Source organism: Sarcophilus harrisii, chromosome 3, assembly GCF_902635505.1.
Source record: "Sarcophilus harrisii chromosome 3, mSarHar1.11, whole genome shotgun sequence".
Lineage (NCBI taxonomy): Eukaryota > Metazoa > Chordata > Mammalia > Dasyuromorphia > Dasyuridae > Sarcophilus > Sarcophilus harrisii.
This window is the reverse complement of record NC_045428.1, coordinates 549,654,616-549,675,024: the sequence shown is the minus strand read 5'-3', so window position 1 is coordinate 549,675,024 and position 20,409 is coordinate 549,654,616. Positions and strand designations below refer to the sequence as shown.

The 20,409-nt window shown below is 36.4% G+C and overlaps 1 protein-coding gene across 5 annotated transcripts in view; it reads right to left on the bottom strand.

Moving 5' to 3' along the window:
• The window catches only part of LOC100914290 (phosphopantothenate--cysteine ligase), a 156,029-nt gene that overhangs the window by 12,527 nt on the left and 123,093 nt on the right, over positions 1-20,409 (bottom strand). For all 5 annotated transcript variants that reach the window (XR_004233336.1, XM_031962341.1, XM_031962338.1 and 2 more), the window contains 2 exons: positions 12,674-12,810; positions 10,417-10,531 (listed from right to left, as the gene is read on the bottom strand). Coding sequence is in view for 4 of the 5 variants with exons in the window: in XM_031962341.1 (XP_031818201.1) it covers positions 10,417-10,531; positions 12,674-12,810 (252 nt within the window). In the remaining variant the exon portion in view is untranslated. The remainder of the gene's footprint in view (positions 1-10,416; positions 10,532-12,673; positions 12,811-20,409) is intronic.

Here is a 20,409-nt window from a genome sequence, read left to right as displayed (position 1 = left end):
AACTTAAAAAGTCTCTAAGTTAAAACTAAAGTGGTGGGAGAGCCCTTGTGAAACTTCTTGTTTGCCTCTGAGGCTGAGATGACACAGAATAGACTGATTCTCTGCTTCTTGTGTTAATTTTGGCCTGAGGGTTAACAGCAAGAAAACAGGGACCTCCCATCAGTCAGCACCACACCATTTATACATGGAAACATCAGCAAGTGGAGAAATTTTGAATGCTGTGGATAAATTCATTTACCTTGACAGTACACTTTCCAGAAATGTCCACATACAAGATGAGGTTGATGCACACACTGACAGAACTAGTTCAGTGTCTGGGAGGCTCCGAAGTAAAGTGTGGGAGAGGAGAAGTATTAGGCTGGCTATCAAACTGAAGGTCTGCAGAGCCATTGTGCTGACCTCATTGAATGCTTGTGAAATCTGGACACTCTACCAGCACCAAACCAAGAATCTGAACTGCTTTCATTTGAATGTTTTAGGGAAGATTCTAAAGAACACTTGGCAAAATAAGCTGCCAGACACCTTTTAGCATGCATGGTGTGTCCATATTAAAGAAGGCACTGTGCTCTATCAGGAAAGCAGAATTGCAGTAACTCAAAAGAAATGTGAGATGTGAAAATTTAAAGACATCTTTCTACCAAAAGATAATGACAAGGGGCAACTAAGTGGAACAGTAGAACCACCAACCCTGAAGTCAGGAGGACTTGAGTTCAAATCTGGCCTCAGACACTTAACACTTCCTAGCTATGTGACCCTGGGTGAGTCACTTAGCCCTATTTGCCTCAGCAAAAAAAAAAAAAAGTCATACAGACCATTTGTGCCAGACCTTACAAGCTCATATTGGTCTTATCAGCCACAGTTGGACACACTGTACATTGATCCCAACTGAGTGATGTCATTTTGGTCCTCTTTGAGCATTAAGGACAATACCAACCAAGTTTTCCTTGCTCATTCTGAGCTTTAGGACTCTGGGTACTATTCTTTCAAGACCTTGCCATGTTTCATCCTCCTGCCTACCTCCTGCCTCCCTCCTGCCTCATGTATGGAGAGTTGGTTTTTCACTAATTGATTTCCACATACTCTTTCCCTAAATGTAGTCACAGAAAACAAAGGGCAGATTGCAGAGATGGTATGTTAATGAGGGATTAAACAATATATAAAGATACCTCTCTAGATCGTGTTCCCTCACAAACTTTGAATCGAAGGGGAATGTGGGATGGGATGGCCAATATTAATTATGCCCATGGAGGCTTTTAAATAGCTAAGCCTCCTAGAAATTCAATTCAAATATATCCATCCATGATGATAGGAACCTTGTAGTGGAAACTCTTGTTCTTACACCAAAGGATGTGTGTGTGAAGAAAGACTTCTTTTCTCTTTTCCAAAAACCACTGTCCTGTAGCAAAACAACTTACCTGGTAGCAGACCCACATACAACAAGGAGCAGAGACAGACACTCTGAAGACAGACACAGAAAGAAAGCTCTGAGAGCAAAGAAGAACGACGGTTATGGACTCCAGAGAGAGCCAGCTCTGGGAACCCAGCTGAGCAACCTACCCAGTAGAGAATGTTCTCTTTTACAAAGAGCCAAGACATGAAGAGAGAAAGCCCACAAAGGCCATGAAGTTCTGGAGGCACAAATTGTCTGGATATATCATGCTTCATTACTATTTGTGGGAATTTGAAATCCAGATTTATTGGGTTAGAGTATTATATAGCTGTTGTTCTGATTATCTACTCTCAGGCTGACTTTTCTTATTATGTCATCCGAGTAAACTGTCTTTGCTCTAATTTAATTATCTACAATTATTGAAAGTAGGTTCACCAGAGAGGACTCCCCTCCACCTAGGGACCTAGCCCACAGGGAGGCCTGCACAGTGTGCACCCTAGGGGAATGACTCAGAGGTAGTGCTACATTTGCATCTTTAAATGCATCTTTATAAAATTAAAGTTTCATGTTCATCCACAAAAGACAAATCGTCTTCTTGAAGGACTCATTTCTTTGTATGACTTTAGAATTTCACTCTTCAAATGTCCTATTCCTTCTAAGTTTACTTCTCTATTAGAATAGTATTCCACAGGATGACCATCTATCTTTCCTCTGAACCTTTGAAATTTATTCTACCAAAATTTAAATTGTATGTGAGATTACAGGCTTTTCACTCCTTTATCACAAATTCTAAGATAAAGAGATTTCTTTTTCCCAAAAGTCCTCATCATTTCTACCCCAACACTAATTGCTCCTTGGCTGTGAGATCAAGATCAAGAAGAAAATTTCCTTTTTATTAGTTCTTTCTTTTGAAAGATTACATTTTTAAGACACACCAAGAAATTTTTAGCTACCCTGAAAATCAGAGTACTCCTACAGATGAAGGACCTTTAATTATCTGAATGTTATACTTTGTTTCAGTCATTAGTTTGTTTAAAGATTAGGAATGGTATAATAGCCCTTCAGATCTTTGTGGTTCCTTCTTCTGCCACTTATATTTTATATATTTGTATATTAAATAAAAAGTTAGGGTAACAATCATAATTATACCAAACCCCAAATTAGGCTAACAGACCAAAGCTCAGCTTTCTGACTTAAATGACATTTATATTTATTTTTAGCTAACTAGACATGTTTCATGGTTGAAGCAAAATCCAAGTGACAGGAAATGTTTCAATAATGAAATAGAATACATTTCTGTTAACAAACAGACACCAGGAGGGAAAGTTGGGAGAAGAACAGAGACTTTTCCTTAGACTTTTCCTCAATTGATGAGGTGTCAAGTCAACAAATACTTATCACACCCCTACTGGTGTGTGGCAGACACAGTTAAGGGCTAAGGATACCAAGCAAAGCAGTCCCTGCTCCTACGGAGCTCACAAGCTGGTGGTGCAGACTACTTGCCAAAAACTATGATACATTTAGAGATAATCAACAGAGGCACTGGCATGAAGGGACAGCAGGAAGGGAAGCATTCTGCAGAAGGTGAGATTTTAACTGGAAGCTAAGAAAGTCAGGAAGTAGAGATGAGACAGGAAAGCATTTCAGACACAGGGAATAACCAGAGAAAATGTCCAGAACCAAGACGTGGAGTATTTTCTGCATGAAACAGCCAGAAGGCCAATATTGCTGGATGGAAAAGTTGGGGTAGCAATATTGGGAAGGGCATAAAATATAAGAAGACTAGAAAGTATGAAGATAGTAGTATAAAGAGCTTTAAAAGACAAATGAAGGATTTTATATTTGATTCTGGAAGCAATAGGAAGTCCCGGGAGATTTTTGAAAGGGTGGTGGCCAGGGGAGAGAAAGGGGGGGGTGGTGCTGGGAAGAGTGACATGATCATATCTGTGTTTTAGCAAGATCAATTTGGTGGCTGAGTGAAGTGAAAGACACTTGAGGAAGATGAAAGGTATTGCAGAAGTTTATATAGCAGGTGATAAGAAAACAGTGGTAATGTTAATAATTAGTAATGTTAAGTAATTACAGTTAAGTAATGTCAGAGAAGAGGGCATCTGGGAAAGATTTTCTGAAGGAAGAGTCCAAAAGCCTTATATCTAGTTCTAATTTACTGATTCGATCAAGAAGTGTTCTTACCTAAAGTAACGACTTTTAAGTAGGTTGGGGTCAGTGGACCCTTCACCTTTATACTATAGTCTTCACGCCTTTGTGCCCCGTTTAAATTCATTTAGTTCTCTTTCTGCCCAGGTGGTTTATAATATACCATGATGACAATACTGTTTCTGTTTCTGCCTCCATTGATCTTCACCCAATTTTCCTCCATGATTTCTCCTTCTGACTCCTGGATATTCTCACAAAGAGAATATTTGACCACTGGAATTTCTTATATTCTGAGTTATTTCTCTTTATAGAGCTTTAATCCAGGTAATTCTTTAACTCTTCCCTCATTAATTCTCTATTGTACTCCCCATAGTACTTGTCTCATATCACTCCTCTCCTTACTAATTCTTCTGAGGACCTTGACTCATATTTTACTAAAAAAAATAAAAGGTCAAAAGTTCCCTCTTCTTCCCTTTTCTACACTCTAATTTCTTAACAACGCCCCTCACTCTCTCTTCATTTATTCCAATCTTTGCTGAAGGGGGATAAACCTTCTCCTCACCAAGATCAACCTTTCTTCTTGATGCTATCACCTCTCTCTTTTTTTTTTTCTAGCAGATTATCCTCACAGTCTCCTTCCTTCTAAATCTTCAATCTTTTTGTAGACTACTGACTCCATTCTGGACATCTCTACAACTTCCTGAGTTTCCACCTTCTCTTAATCTACTGTTCTTTCAATTCATCACCCTTTACCTCATCTTTCTTTTATAGGTAAATTCCTAGAAAGAGCTGTTTATTCTTATTGTCTCCATTTTTTTCTCCTGCTGATTTCTCAATCTTCTGTAATCTGGCTTCTGAATTCATTCCTCAACTGAAACTATCCTCTCCAAAGTTACCAATATTCTCTTAATTTTTAAATTTGAAGGTCTTTTCTCAATCCTCAACCTTGACCTCCACTCCTGGATACTCTTTCCTTTCTGGGTTTCTATGACATGATTTTTTCTTCGTTCTCTTCCTTTCTATCTGACAATTCTTACTCAAACTCCTTTGTTGAATCATCATGTATATCATTACTCCTAATTGGCTGTAACCCAAGACTATCCTGAGTCTCTCTCTACACTATTAGTTACCTTATAAATTCTCATGGATTTAACTATCAGCTCTGTTCAGAATCCCAGATCTATATATCCAGTCCAAATCTTTCTCTTGAAGACAAATATTACATCACCAACAGTCTATTATACATTTAGAACTGGTTGGCTAGTTCAAACTCCAAAATTAACTCATTATCTCCCTTCTCACCAATCCCCCCCTTTTCTTAATTTTCTTATCTTGATATTGCCAGTCAGTCAGCCAGATTTACAATTTAAGTGTCAAGTTCTCTGTATTCCCTTACTGCCCATATTTTAGCCAATTGCCAACTCCTTTTGATTTTACTTTCTTAACATCTCTTTTAGACATAACTTCTCTCCTTTGTTACCATCCTGGTACAGACCCTCATCACCTTATGCCTGAATTATTTGATGAACCTGTAGTTGGTCTTCCTGCTTCAATCTCTCCTCACTCCAATCCATTTCCCACTCAGCTATCAAACGAATCTCTCTAGAGTGCAAATGTGACCAAGTCATTTTCTTAGTCAACACAATCCAGTGACTATCACTTCCAATGTGTAACATTCCTTCTTTGACTTTCAAAATCCTTCACAAACTGGACCCTTCCTACTTTTCCAAGTTTTTTTTACACCTTTCAGTTATTTTTTACTCTCCTTTTCACAATCTTGATCCAAATGACACCGATCTATTTGATATTTCTTCAATCACAAAATTCTACCTCCCAACTCTGGCATTTTCACTGGATGTCTTTGATGTCTGGAAGTCTCTCCTTCCTCATTTCTACCTTCTGGCTTCTTTCAAATATCTACTAAAGTTCCACCTTCTACAAGAAGCCTTTCCCAAACCTCCTTAACTTTAGTGTCTTTCCTAGGAGAATATCTCCAATTTACCATCTCTACATCTTGTTGGTACATAGTTGTTTGCATGTTGTCTCATCCATTAAGACTATGAACTCCTTGAGACTGCTTTTTGCCTTTCTTTGTATTCCTAATTTTTAGCACAGCATTTGGCACATAGTACTTAATAGATGTCTGTTGAACCACCAAAATACACAACTCATTATCTTTGCCTTTAAAGTTACTTCTCTTTGGAATTTACCTTTTTCTGTTAAGGGGAGCAACATCCTTCTCATCATTCATGTTCACAATGTCGGATTCATACTCAGTTCCTCATTCTTCTTTTCCTCCTCCCATTTCCAATAAAGTTGCCAAGTCTTGTCAATTCTGCCTCTACAAAGTCTATAATACCTGCTTTTTTCTCTCCACCCAAATAGGCCACTATACTAGTTTAGAGCCTGTCCCCCACTACTAACTTAGATAAATTATCACAATGGTCTCCTAATTGGTCTCCCTCCCTCTTTCTCCTTTCTGAATTATCCTCCATACAACTGCCAAATTGATTTTTCTAAACCTAGATCTAATCACTCCCCAACTCAATAAATTCCAGAAGTCCTTAGTGAATTCAGGATCAAATTTTTTGGCATATAAAGCCCTCCTCAGCTAAGTGAGTAATACTCAGCCACATGCCACAGGTTCAGTTCAATTAACCCTCTTGCTTCTCTCACATCTGGCTCTCCACTTTCTTTCTGTCTTTGAACAGACTGTCGCTATGCTAGTACCAAATCCTTTGCCCTCTCTTGACTCGAAAAACCCCTGGTTTCTTTATCAGCTCAAGTACTACTCCCTAAGAGATACACACTCTCTCTCTCAATATATATATATATATATATATATATATATATATATATTTTTTTTTTTTTTTTTTTTTTTTTTGCTGAGGCAATTGGGGTTAAGTGACTTGCCCAGGGTCACACAGCTAGGAAGTGTTAAGTGTCTGAGGTCAAATTTGAACTCAGGTCCTCCTGACTTCAGGGCAGGTACTCTATCCCCTGTACCAACTAGCTGCCCCCAAAATACCTTATTTTTAAAAATATCTCAAATATATCTTTTCTCTCCCCAAAAAATATAAGCTTCCATCATTTTGTCTTTGTATTCACAATGTGTAATACATGGGCGCTTTAAAAATTGCCTGTGGATTGACCGAGATAGATCTCAAAGTTTCCTTGCTTATCTCCCTCACTTTTCTTTTACACATTAATTTTTAATTAAGCAAAGAAATTTACCAACTAATGTACTGAATGTGTATTGAACCATAATAACCATGTATTGCATCAAACACTTCTGAATATGGCTGTGGTGTCTACAATGCATGGTTTGAAATTCACAAGCGCCAGTCCTAAGGGCATAAGTTCTTATCATTCAGGCAGCATAATCTAACTGTGAGCTCATCTCTTCAGAAATCTGTTCTGTTCAGCTCTGTTCAGAATCCCAGATCTATATATCCAGTCCAAGTCTTGCATGACCTGCCAGTCATGCAACCAGAAAGAAATTACCTTCATCAAGTAAATGTGAAACTAGTCTTATCCTTTTAAATATCTCTCTAGACCATCTCCCCTGTACTAACCCCTCTCTCTCCTTTTACCCCTATCGATCTCTAGGTGAGCCAATTCTGCTTTACATTGTTCCCTCTCAAATCCCTAGATCATTCATCACATTGTGATTGCATCCATTCAAATTTGGATCCTCACTCCCATCTTCACTCTTATACATGTGCTGCTGAATTGCTGTTGTTTGTCCTTCAGTCTCGAAGAAGACCATGACATCAGGAAGGTGACACCAGGATGTGCAAGGAAATTGGGTTTTAAGTGAGGTGGGGCTGAATGACAAAGATGAAAAAGAAACAATCATCCTGACTGGATTCGCTTCAAATTGGCTATACAATCTCAAATAGGCCCTCATTGCTGCTAGCCAAGGCTATTCTACCTACCTTCTACCAACTCGCTCACTTTCCTACTCTCCACAGCATCTCTTCCAAACATTTTCATCTCTCCTCAAACCTTTTATGACTCTGCACTCCCCTGATGAATTCTCTCACCTGGGAACCTTGCCTCATATTTTATTTTTTTCCATTTTATTTTTTATTAAAGCTTTTTATTTTCAAAACATATGCATGGGTAATTTTTTTTAACAATGACCCTTCCAAAACCTTGTGTTCCAAATTTTCTCCTTCTTCCTCCCACTGCCTCCCCTAGATTTACCTATGTTACAGAAAAAATAAGCTCATCTGGAGTGAGCTTCCTCTTCTCTCCTCTTCTTTATTTCCTATTGCATAGGTGCTTTCTGCTACTCTCTCTTCCTTCATCTATCTTACATAATGAAGTGTCCTTACTCCTTAATAAGGCAAACCCCTCTAACTGGTACAAGTGATCCCATTCCATCTCATCTTCTCCAATTTGCCCCTCTCTTTCATCCCCACTCTTTCACTTATTTTCAATCTCTCCCTTTCTACTGGCTTAGTCCCTCCTATTTACTATATGCCCATAGCTCCCTTATCTTGAAAAATCCCTCAGTCGATGTTTCCATTCCTGCCAATCCTATATCTTTTAAGTCCTTTGTAGTTATACTTCTCAGATCACCTCCAATAGGGGCCTTCACTTTCTCTCCTCTCGTTCTCTCCTTCATCATTTATAATCTGGCTTTCAACATTATCATTTTGTCAAAACTGCTCTTTCCCAAGTTACTCATGACTTCTAATGACTTCTCAATTCTCATTCTCTTTTACTGCTCTTCAGTCTTTGATACTGTTGGTTATTCTCACTTTCTTGCTACTTCCTTTTCTAGATTTTTGGAATCCCACTTTCTCCTGGTTCTTACACTATCAGATCAATATTCTGTCTTATTTGTTGGGTCTTCTCCTAGGTCATAATCTCTAACTATATGGGTCCCTCAGGATTCTAGCTTTTCTCTTCTCCCTATATACTACTTCATTTGATGAGCTTTCATGAATTTAATGACCATTTCTATATTGATGATTCTCAGATCTCCTTTTCCTGTCCCAAGTTCTGTGTCAACCTCCAGTTTCACATCTCTAACTGCTTTTCAGCTCTCCTGAACTGGATGTCAAATAGATATCTTCAACTCAGTATGTCCAAGACAGAATTCATTATCTTTCTCTCTAAACTCTGTCCCCTTCATATCTTCCCGATTACTCCAGAGGACACCATTTCCCCAGTCCTTCAGGTTTGTAACCTAAAAGTCATCCCTATCTCTAGCCTCCTGCAACTAGTATGTTGTCAAGGTCTGCAACATTTCTCAAATATTCCTCCTTCTCCCCTCTGACTCTGTCATCACTCTAATGCAGGCCTTCATCATCTGATGCCTCGACTATGGCAATGGCTCCTGGTGGGGCTGCTTGCCTCAAGTTTCTTTCCATTTCAAACCATCTTCATTCAGATTCTAAAGTAATTTTCCTAAAGCGTAGGTCTGACTATATCAGTCCCCTATTTGATAAACTTCAATGGTTCCCTACTGTATCCAGGATTAAAAACAAAGTATTCTGTTTGGCATTTAAAAGTCCCTTGTAATCTAGTACCATCCTCCCATTCCGGTCTTCTTACAGCTTTCTCTCTGACAAGTTACTTTTGATCCAATGACACTGGGTTACTAAATGTTCCATAAACAAGATACTCTGTGTGTGTGTGTGTTTGTCTCCAATCTTTCTATCTGTCTGTTTCTCTCTGTTTCTCTGTCTCTGCCTTTGTCTCTATGTCTGTCTCTGTGTCTGTCTGTCTGTCTGTCTGTCTCATTTCCAGACAATTTTCTCTGGTTGTCTTACATGCCTGGAATTCTTTCTCTTCTTCACTCTGCCTACTAATCTCCCTGGTTTCCTTAAGTCCCAATTAAAATTCTAATTTTTACTGGAATTCTTCCCCAATTCTTTTTAATTCTAGTGCCTTCCCATTAGATTGAAAGCTCCTTGTGGGCCGGGACTATTTTTTGCCTCTTTTTTGTATTCCTAGTACTTAGCATAGTGCCTGGTACATCGTAGGCATTTTATATATGTTGTCTGATTGATTGATGTATCTTACCCGGAACAGGATTCACTTCTGTTTTTAACCCACTTTTGATTAGAATCATCTTGCAAGCGAAAACTTCCCACAGGTTGCAAGCAAAGGCAAGATGATGCAACCAATTTTTATTCTAAGGGTAATATCATCTACCCTTATTCATTGGTGTCAGTTTAACTGGCTTTCTAGTCTTAGAAATTTAGTACATTATTGCCACTTTCCTCCCAATTAAACTATGAGTTTTTCATCAGTAAAGACACTATAATAGTGTCACAAATCTGAGGCATAACTAGGATATATCATTTTGGATCTTCAATGAAAACCTTATTAAAACGAATAAGTTTATTACAATATAAATTACAATATAGATAATAAGTTTGTTTCTTAAAACAAAACCTGGAAAGTCACTTATCAAAAATCTGATAGAGCATTGGAATCTTAAAAGTCCCTTCTATCTCTGAAATTCTGTGATTATAGGAATTCTAACAATTGTGGTACACACATTGTTCTTTCCCATCTTAGCCTAGTTGGAGCCTTTCCTGCTGTTGCCTAAGTCTTTGTGGGACACTTGTCTTTTTGGTGCACCCATGAAAAATGCAGCAGACCAAATGAAAACCAAATAGTTTTCCAGTAGACATACTTGGGTGCTGAGAATTCTTTAAAGAAAGATTTTTCTGGAGAGGAAGGCCATTCTGGAGGAATCATTCCATAAATAAGTGCTTGATATTCTGGTTTACAGTCATTTGGGTTTTTCCCTGCTGCCCACTATGAGAACAGTGGAACAGTGTAGATGTAAAGAAAATACATGCTGTCCTGAAAACTGAAGATTAAACAGGAAACAAATTTCTTACCTCCCCTCTTCGAAGCTGGATAGTCTTGAGGATTTGCTCTAGGAAGCCAACCTGCTGGGTAAGCCGAAGGCTATTTTCCTGCAGTAGCTTGTTTTCTTCATCCAGGAAAAGAACTCTACGGGTGGCAAAAACCAGATGTAAAACTGCACATTTTTGTCTGGATCCTGTGTAATTCCAAGAGTTCCTATTTTTCTGGTGCCCCAGGCTTTTGCCTTGATTTTAGGAACCACAATATGACAGAACAATTCTTTAGTAGCACTAAATTAAGTGCAAATTGCCTGAAAATTTAATAAACACATAACTCAAGTGCAGAAGCATGGTAGGTATAACTAAGAAATGTGGAAGAAGTAGATGACTCATAGGAGCTCATTATTAAGTGAATTTTAACAAAAGTCATCCACTCTAACAGGTATCTTTCACATGTAGTCATTCATCTACCTTCTGTTTGAAGACTCTAGGTGAAAGGGAATTCACTATCTTTCAGGACAGAACAGTGCTAATAAGCTGGGTTCTTCCACTTACAGTTTTTAATTGATATTTTCTGTTTCTTATATGACCATGTTAGCCCATGAATCCCTTCTCTTCCCCCATCCCTCAGGGCAATCCCATATGACAAAGAGTATTTTTATTTGTTGTTTCAATGGTATTTTATTTTTCCAAATGCATGTAAAGATAGTTTTCAACAATTATTTCTGCAAGACTTTGTGTTCCAGATTTTTTTCTCTCTCCTTTCTTTGCCTCCTTCCTCTGCAAGACAGCAAGCAATTTTATATAGGCTAAATATATGCAGTTCTTTTAAACATATTTCCACAGTTGTTATGATATGCAAGAAAAATCAGACCAAAAGGGAAAAAATAAGAAAAAGCAAACAAACATAAAGGGTGAAAATACTATCCTTCGATTCACATTCAGTGTTCATAATTCTTTCCAGAGAGTATTTTTTAGAAAGGAAAAAAAGGTTAGCACAACTGATTGATACTTTAAAAAAAATCTGAAAACATTTCAATAAGTAACACCTATGAACCTCCCATTTCCATGAAGGGGTAGATTGAGGGTGTCTTCACATTATGTCTTCATTTGAGTCCTTCATGACTTTTATAATTTTCTTTCATTTATTTTTGATTTTTTGGTATACTGTTCTTTCCATTTACATTGTTGTAGTTACTGTGTATATTGTTTCTTTGGCTCTGCTTACATAGATCTTTCTATGCTTCTCTAAATTCATTGCACACATCCTTTCTTATAACACAGTTTTATCCCATTATATTCATGTATCACATTTAACCATTCTTTAATTGATGGGAGCTCAAGGGAAATGAAATGTTATGACTACTATTTGTGATTGCAATTTTAGATTATTTTTGGATATAGGCCTGAATTCTGAGGGGACCAATTTTTAAGCAGTTATTATAATTCTTTATCATTTTCCCTCATCCCTTCTTTCATTAGATTTATCCTAATAGTAGAAAATCAGTAATTTCTGGAATGTTGCTATTTCCCCCGAATAAGTAAGATAGGAAGGGATCAGAAAATCATTTTTACATCTTCCCTTAAGCTACCAGATATGTGATCATATATAGGCATATTATTCAAGAAATTCTGAAATAATGATTCCAGAAGTGTCAGATAACCTGGCTTGATACCAATAAGTTCTTTTCCCACTGCCCACCATGACATCTGTCTTTGTGACAACAGAATACATTGCTGGTACTTGTCCAGTTGTATCACTGAGGTGATTGGACCTTGATTCCAGTTTAACCCTTTGGACATTTAATAATAACAGGTCATTGGAATACAATTAACTAGTCAAACTATGATAATGATTAGATAGTCATTAATGTTACTATTTCTGAAGATAATTCACCTTCCAAAGAGGGGTTTGAGGATTAGGGCATGGCCACTACTTATAGCCACAATGTGAGCCAGTGGGTTCTAGTGGATACCATGTTAAATCTGAAGCCAGGCTACTTAAGTTCAAATTCTATTTCTGCCTTTTACTAACTATGAAAACTCTGACAAATAACTTCACCTTTCTGAGATTCAATTTCTTTGTCTATAAAACGGAAAGTTAGACTACATGATCACTAAAGTCTCTTTTTTAGTTATAAATCTATGATCCTACAAGACAGTCAAGGACAGTAGATTGTAGGATATTTTAAAGAATTGAAAAATGTCACAGTTTTCTTTTTGTTTAATAATATTTTTGTAGAGGCATGTTGAAAGAAAAGAGCCATATTGCTTGGGAATAAATCCTTACCTGTTCTGGACTGAAGAGATCATCCATTTATTGCCTTGTATAGTTTCATCTTGTTCTGTTAGTCTCTCTAAAAGTCGCCTCTTTTCAATGAGTAGATTCTCATTTTGCGTGGTGACTTGGTCCTGGAACTCTTTCTCCTAAGGAAAAAGAAGCTTCCTGGTAGCAACCTTTTCAATTTTAAGAATTATTATCATGGAATAAATTGTGGGTTTAGATACATTGGCTTACAGTAAGATATTACATCCATGAAGGCAGAGGCTATTTTTCATTTTCTCTTTGTATCTATCACCTGCACAGTGACTTGCACAAAGCAGATAATTAATACTTATCTTTATTCAACTCAATTGGTCTTTTCTTAGAAAGTGGAAACGATGGAGTTCTATCCTTTTTTCCAGAGTTGTTTTCTGTTTTTATTCAGAAAAGAAAATTTAAATTGATTTTGGCATTCTTTCTTGCAAATTCTCTTATTTTATGTGCTGTTTAAATTTTGAATCTTTCCCATTTATAATTATGTTCCAAGGATTCACAATTTCATCTATTTGCATATTTATATCAATGCAGGTCAATTGATCAGTTAATAAACATTTATTAATGCCAGCTATGTGCCAGGGTGTGCTGAGTTCTGGGGATCCAAAGAAAGGTAAAAAAATACAGTCCCTACTCTCAAGGAGCTTACAGTCTAATGGGAGAGACAATATATAAAGAACTATGTACAGAAAAGCTCTGGAAATAATCATTGGAGAAAGCACTAGATTACCAGTCACTTCAAAAAGCCTTGTTGAAAGTAAGATTTTAACTGAGATTTGAAGCAAAATAGGGAGGCCAGGAAACAGAGATGAAGAAGAGCAGCATTCCAGACATGGGGGATTGTCAATGAAATTGCCTAGAGTTGAGATGAAGTGTCTTATGTTAGGAACAGCGAGGAAGCCACTGGATCAAAAAATGCCTGGGACAGGTAAGAAGGGAGTAAGATCTAAGACTGGAAGACTAGGTCATGAAGGGCTTGGAATGCCAAAGAGAAGATTTTATATTTGATTCTGAAGGGGAGAGGGAGCCACTGGAGTTGAAGGGGAAGGGCTGCAGGCAAGGTGACATGGTCACATCTCTGCTTTAGGAAAATCACTTTGATAGCTGAGTGGAGGACAGGGAGGCCCACTAGCAGACTACTGTAATAGTCACTGGAGGTGACAGTATTAGAGGAAAGCAAAGATTTTATTTGAGAGATGTTACTAAAGTCAGATCAACAGATTGGATATGGTGGGGATGAGTGGGGGAATGAACAAAGGGAAGAGACAGTGAGAAGTGAGTTCATAACTCTAAGTGAGCCTTAGGAGATAGTTTCATAAGTTACTATGGCCAAAAAAATAACCACATGGTGGCCAGTTACTAGCTGTGAGCTCTCCAAGTTTAACTAGGCTGGTCTTCAAATGCATATACTTGGTTATTGCTCCTGTGTTAAAGCTTTTCCAGCTTGGTAGGACTTTCTATAGTATGTACTCCATTGACATTTACCTTTAAAAATCAAGGCCATCACCATGTCAAAATAGAGTAATAGAGGACTCAAGAAGCTTCTTGAGTTTAATATTTTTAAACACAATAAAGTCAAATAAAGTTCTTGACAAACAGCTGTGTTCTAATTACTCTGTTGTTTGTCATCATTAACAAGAAGTACTTAGTCCTCTGATTCCACATATTGTTGTTGTGGTTCAGTCTTTTTTCAGTCTGTTTAACTCTGTGACTCCACTTGGGGTTTTCTTAGCAGAGATACTAGAGTAGTTTTCCATTTCCTTCTGCAGTCATTTTTCAGATGAGAAAACTGAGGCACACTGGGTGAAGTGACTTGCTCAGGCTCATACAGCTAGTATATGCATGAGCTGTATTTGAATTCAGTTCTTCCTGACTCCAGGCCTTGACTCTATCCACTGTGCTACCTATTTGTCCATTCCACACATCATAGGCTTCTGTAATTGTACCCAGGAGCTCATGATCATCATGTTATGCACCTGTATTTCTTTTAAGGTAATAAGAGAAAGTTAAAATTTGACTAAGTTCATCCAGTTTCAAAATCTGGGTTAATGGAATCATACATGTAGATACTAACAATGTTCCCAGAACTTGGATGCTGAAGCAATATCTATGCTAATAGAATGGTCCTTTTTAAAGCAATTGTTTATCCCAGAACTGATGGCTAATGCAGCTATGTCCAAAAATGACTCGGAAAGAAAGGAGGCAAGCATGCTATACAGGGTAAGTGGAGAAAGGGCTAGATCGGGAGTGAGAAGTCTTAGATTCCAGATCCAGCTCTGTTGCTTACTCCTTAAACAACCATGGATGACTCATTTAGCTTTGGCCTTCAGATTCATCATGTACTATATAACTGCTAAGATGCCTTCTAGTTCTAAGCCCATTAATCATGATCTATGTCAAATTTAAAAATAGATTTTAAAATAAATCATCCTGGACAAATGGTCTCCATCCATTCTTAGATTTATTGTGGAGACTCTGTTTTCTACTCAGTGGCTCACCTAGGGCAGCTGTGTGGCACCATGATGCACCCGGAGTGCCAGGCCCGGAGTCATCTTCCTAACTCATCTTCCTGAGTTCAAATTTGGCCTCAGACACTTACTAGCTGTGTGACCCTGGGCAAGTCACCTCATCCTGTCTGCCTCAGTTCTTCATCTGCAAAATGATTTGAAGAAGGAAATAGCAAATTCCTCTACTGTCTTTGCCAAGAAAACCCTAAATGGGGTCACAAAGAGTCAGCCATGACTGAAAAATGACTGAACAACAACAAAAATCCATTTTGAGATTTTTAAGTTTTTTAGACAGGAAATTACCCTTTACATTTAACTTCAATTTCCCTCATACCAAGTGTAACATATTTATAATACTTTGTCTCAACATATCACTCCTCCACAAAATATAATACCCCATGCCCTTGTAAGATAGCACCTGGATAGAGTTAAGTAGAAAAACAAGAATTCACAAGGGGAAAAATTCAAGTTATTAGCAATCATATTAAACTGTTTCTAATCACTAATAATAATAAAAAAGCACATTAAAACATTCTGAGATTACTCTTCTTACATATATGATTGGGCTCCTTACAGGAGAGAATTTTGAAGATCGAATAGGAAGCATAAGAGGAAGCAGAAAGAAGCCCACTTGAAGAATTATGTGGAAAGCAAAACTTCTGCCTCCAATGTAGGATGAATGCAAGGGAATGAAGTCAGAAACTGGTGATTGTTTTCTCTGGACTTTTACTGTAGCAATATGGCACAGAAGATAAGAATGCTGGGCTTGGAATCAGGAGGAATGGGGTTCAAATACTGCCCCTGACACTGCTAACATACTTGGGTAATCATGGGCAAGCCACTATATACCTTGTATTCATCATCTATAAAATGGGCATAAAAAGGACCTGTAGCTTCACAGGGTTTTCATGAAGTTTAAATGAGATAATATAGAAAGTCCACAAGCATTTATGAAGTAGTCACTAAGTTCCCAGTACTGTTCAAATTTGAACAAGTTTTGTAAATGTCATTTATCATTATTGTTTAAAGCAGCAAGATCTAGCCTAAGGAAAAACTTCTTCATGAAAAAGGACACATCTTTAACCATTGTGGATTTTATGCTGTCCTTCAATTGAACCTCTCATTTATACTTTGATCTTCTCTAGGTTAAGTATTCATGGTTCTCTTAAAATTTATCAATTTTTATGTAACTACCTATTTTAATATATGCACAAGGTATCTACCAAGCCTGGAATATACTACCTTTCAAAATTATTCAGCTCCGAGGCCACCTCCAATAGGAAGTCTTCTCTAATCCCACCAGTTTAAAAAATAACCAAAAAAACCCTCTCAATTAGAATTAAAAAATCATCAAAAACATTTTCATGAGAATTGTATGTGAAATTGTGAATCCAGAACATGCAGGTTGATCCTTTTAATATATATTAAATGTACTGTATTAGTGTTGAAATTGCCTTGATTTTCTGTGTTCCCTCTAAATTTCTCTGATCTCCTTTGTGTATTTTAAATGTTTTGACGTTTTTACTCTTTTCCCTTTTCTGAATCACTATCATTATCCACCCCAATGTTCTCTTGACTCTTTCTTCATCCCTACCCCCAATAATAGTCTTCCCTTATAATGTTAATCAAAGCCAATTTGTATTGGAATGGTAGTATCTGGAAATGTATGACCCATTCTTTTTCTAGAATCTATCACCTCTATACCAAGAAGTAGGGCGCATGTCTCATTATCACTCTCCTGGAATTCTGATAGGTCATGTCGCTGATCAGAGTTATTCCATTACACTTCTATGCTATAATTTATTCAGCCCTTCCCAGGTAATGTCACTTATTTTATTTCCATATATTTGCTACAATAAAAAGTAATGCTATAGTACTTTGGTATATATGAATCTTTTCCCTGTCTATGATCTCTTTGGGGTAGTGATATTGTTGAGTCAAAGGGAATGCACAATTTAGTGACTTTTGTAGTTCAGAATTGCTTTTCAGAATATTTGGAGCTATTCATAGCTGGAGAAAGAGTACATGAATCTTTTTAAATTTCCATAGCACTTCTAACAATTATACTTTTTAAAATTTGTTTTCTTTCCCAATCTTATATGTAAGAAGAGTATTCTCAGAATGTTTTAATGTGCTTTTCTTATTATTATTAGTGATTAGAAACATTTTAATATGATTACTAATAACTTGAATTTTTTCCTCTTATGAATTCTTGTTTATACCTTAGACTATTGATTGAATAATGGCTCTTGTTCTCTTATATTTGTATCAACCCTACATATATCATCTACATATATGTATATATATATATATATATATATATATATATATATATATACATATATAGATCAGATTTCATTGGAGAAGTTTGCTAAATATTTTTCCTAGTACATTATTTTCATTTATTGCTTTGTGCAAAATTTTTTCAATTTTATATAATAAAAATTATCCATTTTATCTTTCGCTATCCCTTATATAATCAAGTTCCCTCCTTATCCAAATGTGAAAGGTAACTCCTATTGTCTTCTAATTTGATTATATCTAGGTGATATACACTTGATGCTTATTGTGTTATGTGGTATGAGATGATAGGCCAAATTTCTCTAATACTGTTTTTCAATTTTTCCAGAAGTTTTTGTTAAAAAATGCTTACCTTGATTAGTTTGTTTCCTTGAGTTTATTGATCACTATATGCTACTAGGTCCTGTTGGTTTTGGATCTTGTCTGGATGCAATCTGTTTTTTAAAACTACTTTTCAATAAAACATTGAGATGTGGTTCATGAGGTTCCCTTACTTCCTACTTTTTGAAAATTTAAATTCTCTTTAGACCCTTAGTTTTTTTGTTTCTACAGGTGAATTTTGTTATATTCTTGTCTATTTCTATAAAGTAATCCTTTGGAAATTTAATTGATATGGCACTAATCTGTAAATAAACTTAGTACTATAATTCTTATTACATAATAGTATCATGAACTATAAGTATTTCTTTTCAATTTAAGCCTTTCTTTTTGTTTCTGAAAAGTGTGCTTTGCAGCTGTATTCATATAATTCCTATGGATTTTCAGGTCTATTTTATATGTTGTATAGTAATTATGAATAGGGATTATTTTTCTGGATTTTTTTGGTGATATACAGAAAAGTTGATGATCTTGTAGATTTATTTTATATCCAGCTCCTCAACTAGACTATTCTATTAATTGGTATTAACTTTTTGGTTTTTTAAGTTTAGTTGACTCTTAAGATTCTTAAGTAAGCCATTAGTATGCTGCAAAAAATTGTTTCTTTGTTGTGCATATTTCCTTCAACCTTGTTTTATTGTAATCACTAATATTTCTAGAATTACATAAAACAATAGTTATGACAATGAACATCCTTGGTTCTCTATCCTTCAGATCTTAATGGAAAGGCCTCTCTCCATGATGGATGATGCTTGCTTTTATGACATGGGAGGAATCCAACAAGCTCCCAGTCCTTATCACATGCACAATATGATTTCCCTGGTTATCAGTTCACATGGAGACATCACATGGGTGATGTGTGATGGAAGGGTCCTGCTGCCTCCCTGCTTCAGGACAGGTACTGATATTCTGTTTCCTATAAACTTACTTCATGGCGATCAGAAATCTTTTAATTAACTGTGGGCTGTAACTGAGGATACAGCCTGGTATAGGTATATAAAGGTTTAAGCGCTGGGTGGTGATTATCGCAAGAACTCCAGGTGGGAGAGAGGTAGTGGTGGCTGTCACCCACTATTAGATGACTAATATCCCGCCTGACTACCATGTGACTATAAACACAAGGTACCACTGTTTTTTTTTTTTTTTTCTATTTCTGTAGTGTTTATTCTTTCCTCATCTCAAATAAATGAGCATTAGAAAAAATGGACCAGGTTATGACTTTGTATGCTTTAAAAGCTAAGAAGAAGTCATCTTCACAGAAGAAGATGAACACTTCTCTGTGTTCATCATAGTTTTCATTTTTATAGCAATGTATGTAATATTAAGAAATGCAATATTCTATTATGTTTATGTACTATTTTGTTTGGCCATTCCTCTTTTTGTTAGGCATCTATTTTTCGATTTTTTGATACCAAATTTCATTTCTAACTTTTTTAAATAAGTGTTGCTATAATATTTTGGTGTATATAGGGTCTTACTTCTTATCATTCACCCTCCTGGGATATATGACTAGCACTCGATTCTAGACTAAATAAAAGACTATAATCATTTAATTTATTTTATTTGCATAATTCCAAATTGCCTTCCAAAGTAGTTATACTAATTCACAGCTCTTCCAGGATTGTTTTAGTGTGCTTATTCTTCTACAATCCCTTAGACATTAGTGGCCCAATCCTCAATTGCTGGACCCTTCTATTTCTATAAACAAGTCTATATAGCTCAGCCATTTGTTTACAGTTGGTTGAATCCTTGTGAATGTCACTCAAAGAGGGTTTTTTATTTCATTCTTGGATGTTAGGTGTTCATTAAGCTATATTCAGAGGTAAACCACTTCTGGTTAACATTAGACAATTTCATAGGTGTGTGTCTATGATCACCCTTTATTTGCTTGATGAAGTGATGCCTGCTTATTATAAAAGTATTTCTCTAAGTTTTTAACTTATTTATTACATGTTCTGAGATGTGCATCAATCCTATTCTTCTTTTTTTATTTTTACAAAATTTCATTTTTCCATAAGCTGACTTAATATAATGAGTCCTATGTTTCATTACAATTGTATGAGTTAGGGTACTTTCCAAATCTGTTAAGGTACATTTTACAGTTCCAAAAGAGTATGTCAAAACTGGTATTGTACAGATTTTAGTTGCCTTAAATGTGTTCTTCTCACTCAGCTTTGATTTTAGGATGCCAACAAGTCTCCTAATGTGCACAGCCACAGCTTTCTTCTTGATAGCTTTATATTTGATGTGTTTTATTTGGAGGAGAAAAAGGTATTTTTACGTATCACCTTGATCTATTGGTTCAATTTAGCCTCTGGATTCAAACCCATAGTCTTTAGTGTCTTTCTTCCCTTAATAGACATAAAGAAATGTACACTTGTTGAGTTCAAATGACATTTTGATATCAATTGGAAAAGATTTGGATCTATATAACTTGATGCCATCTGTGTACATCAATCAAGTCATTAATAAGATGTTTTAGATATATCCCCTCCATCTTCAACTTGGAAACTACATTCAGAT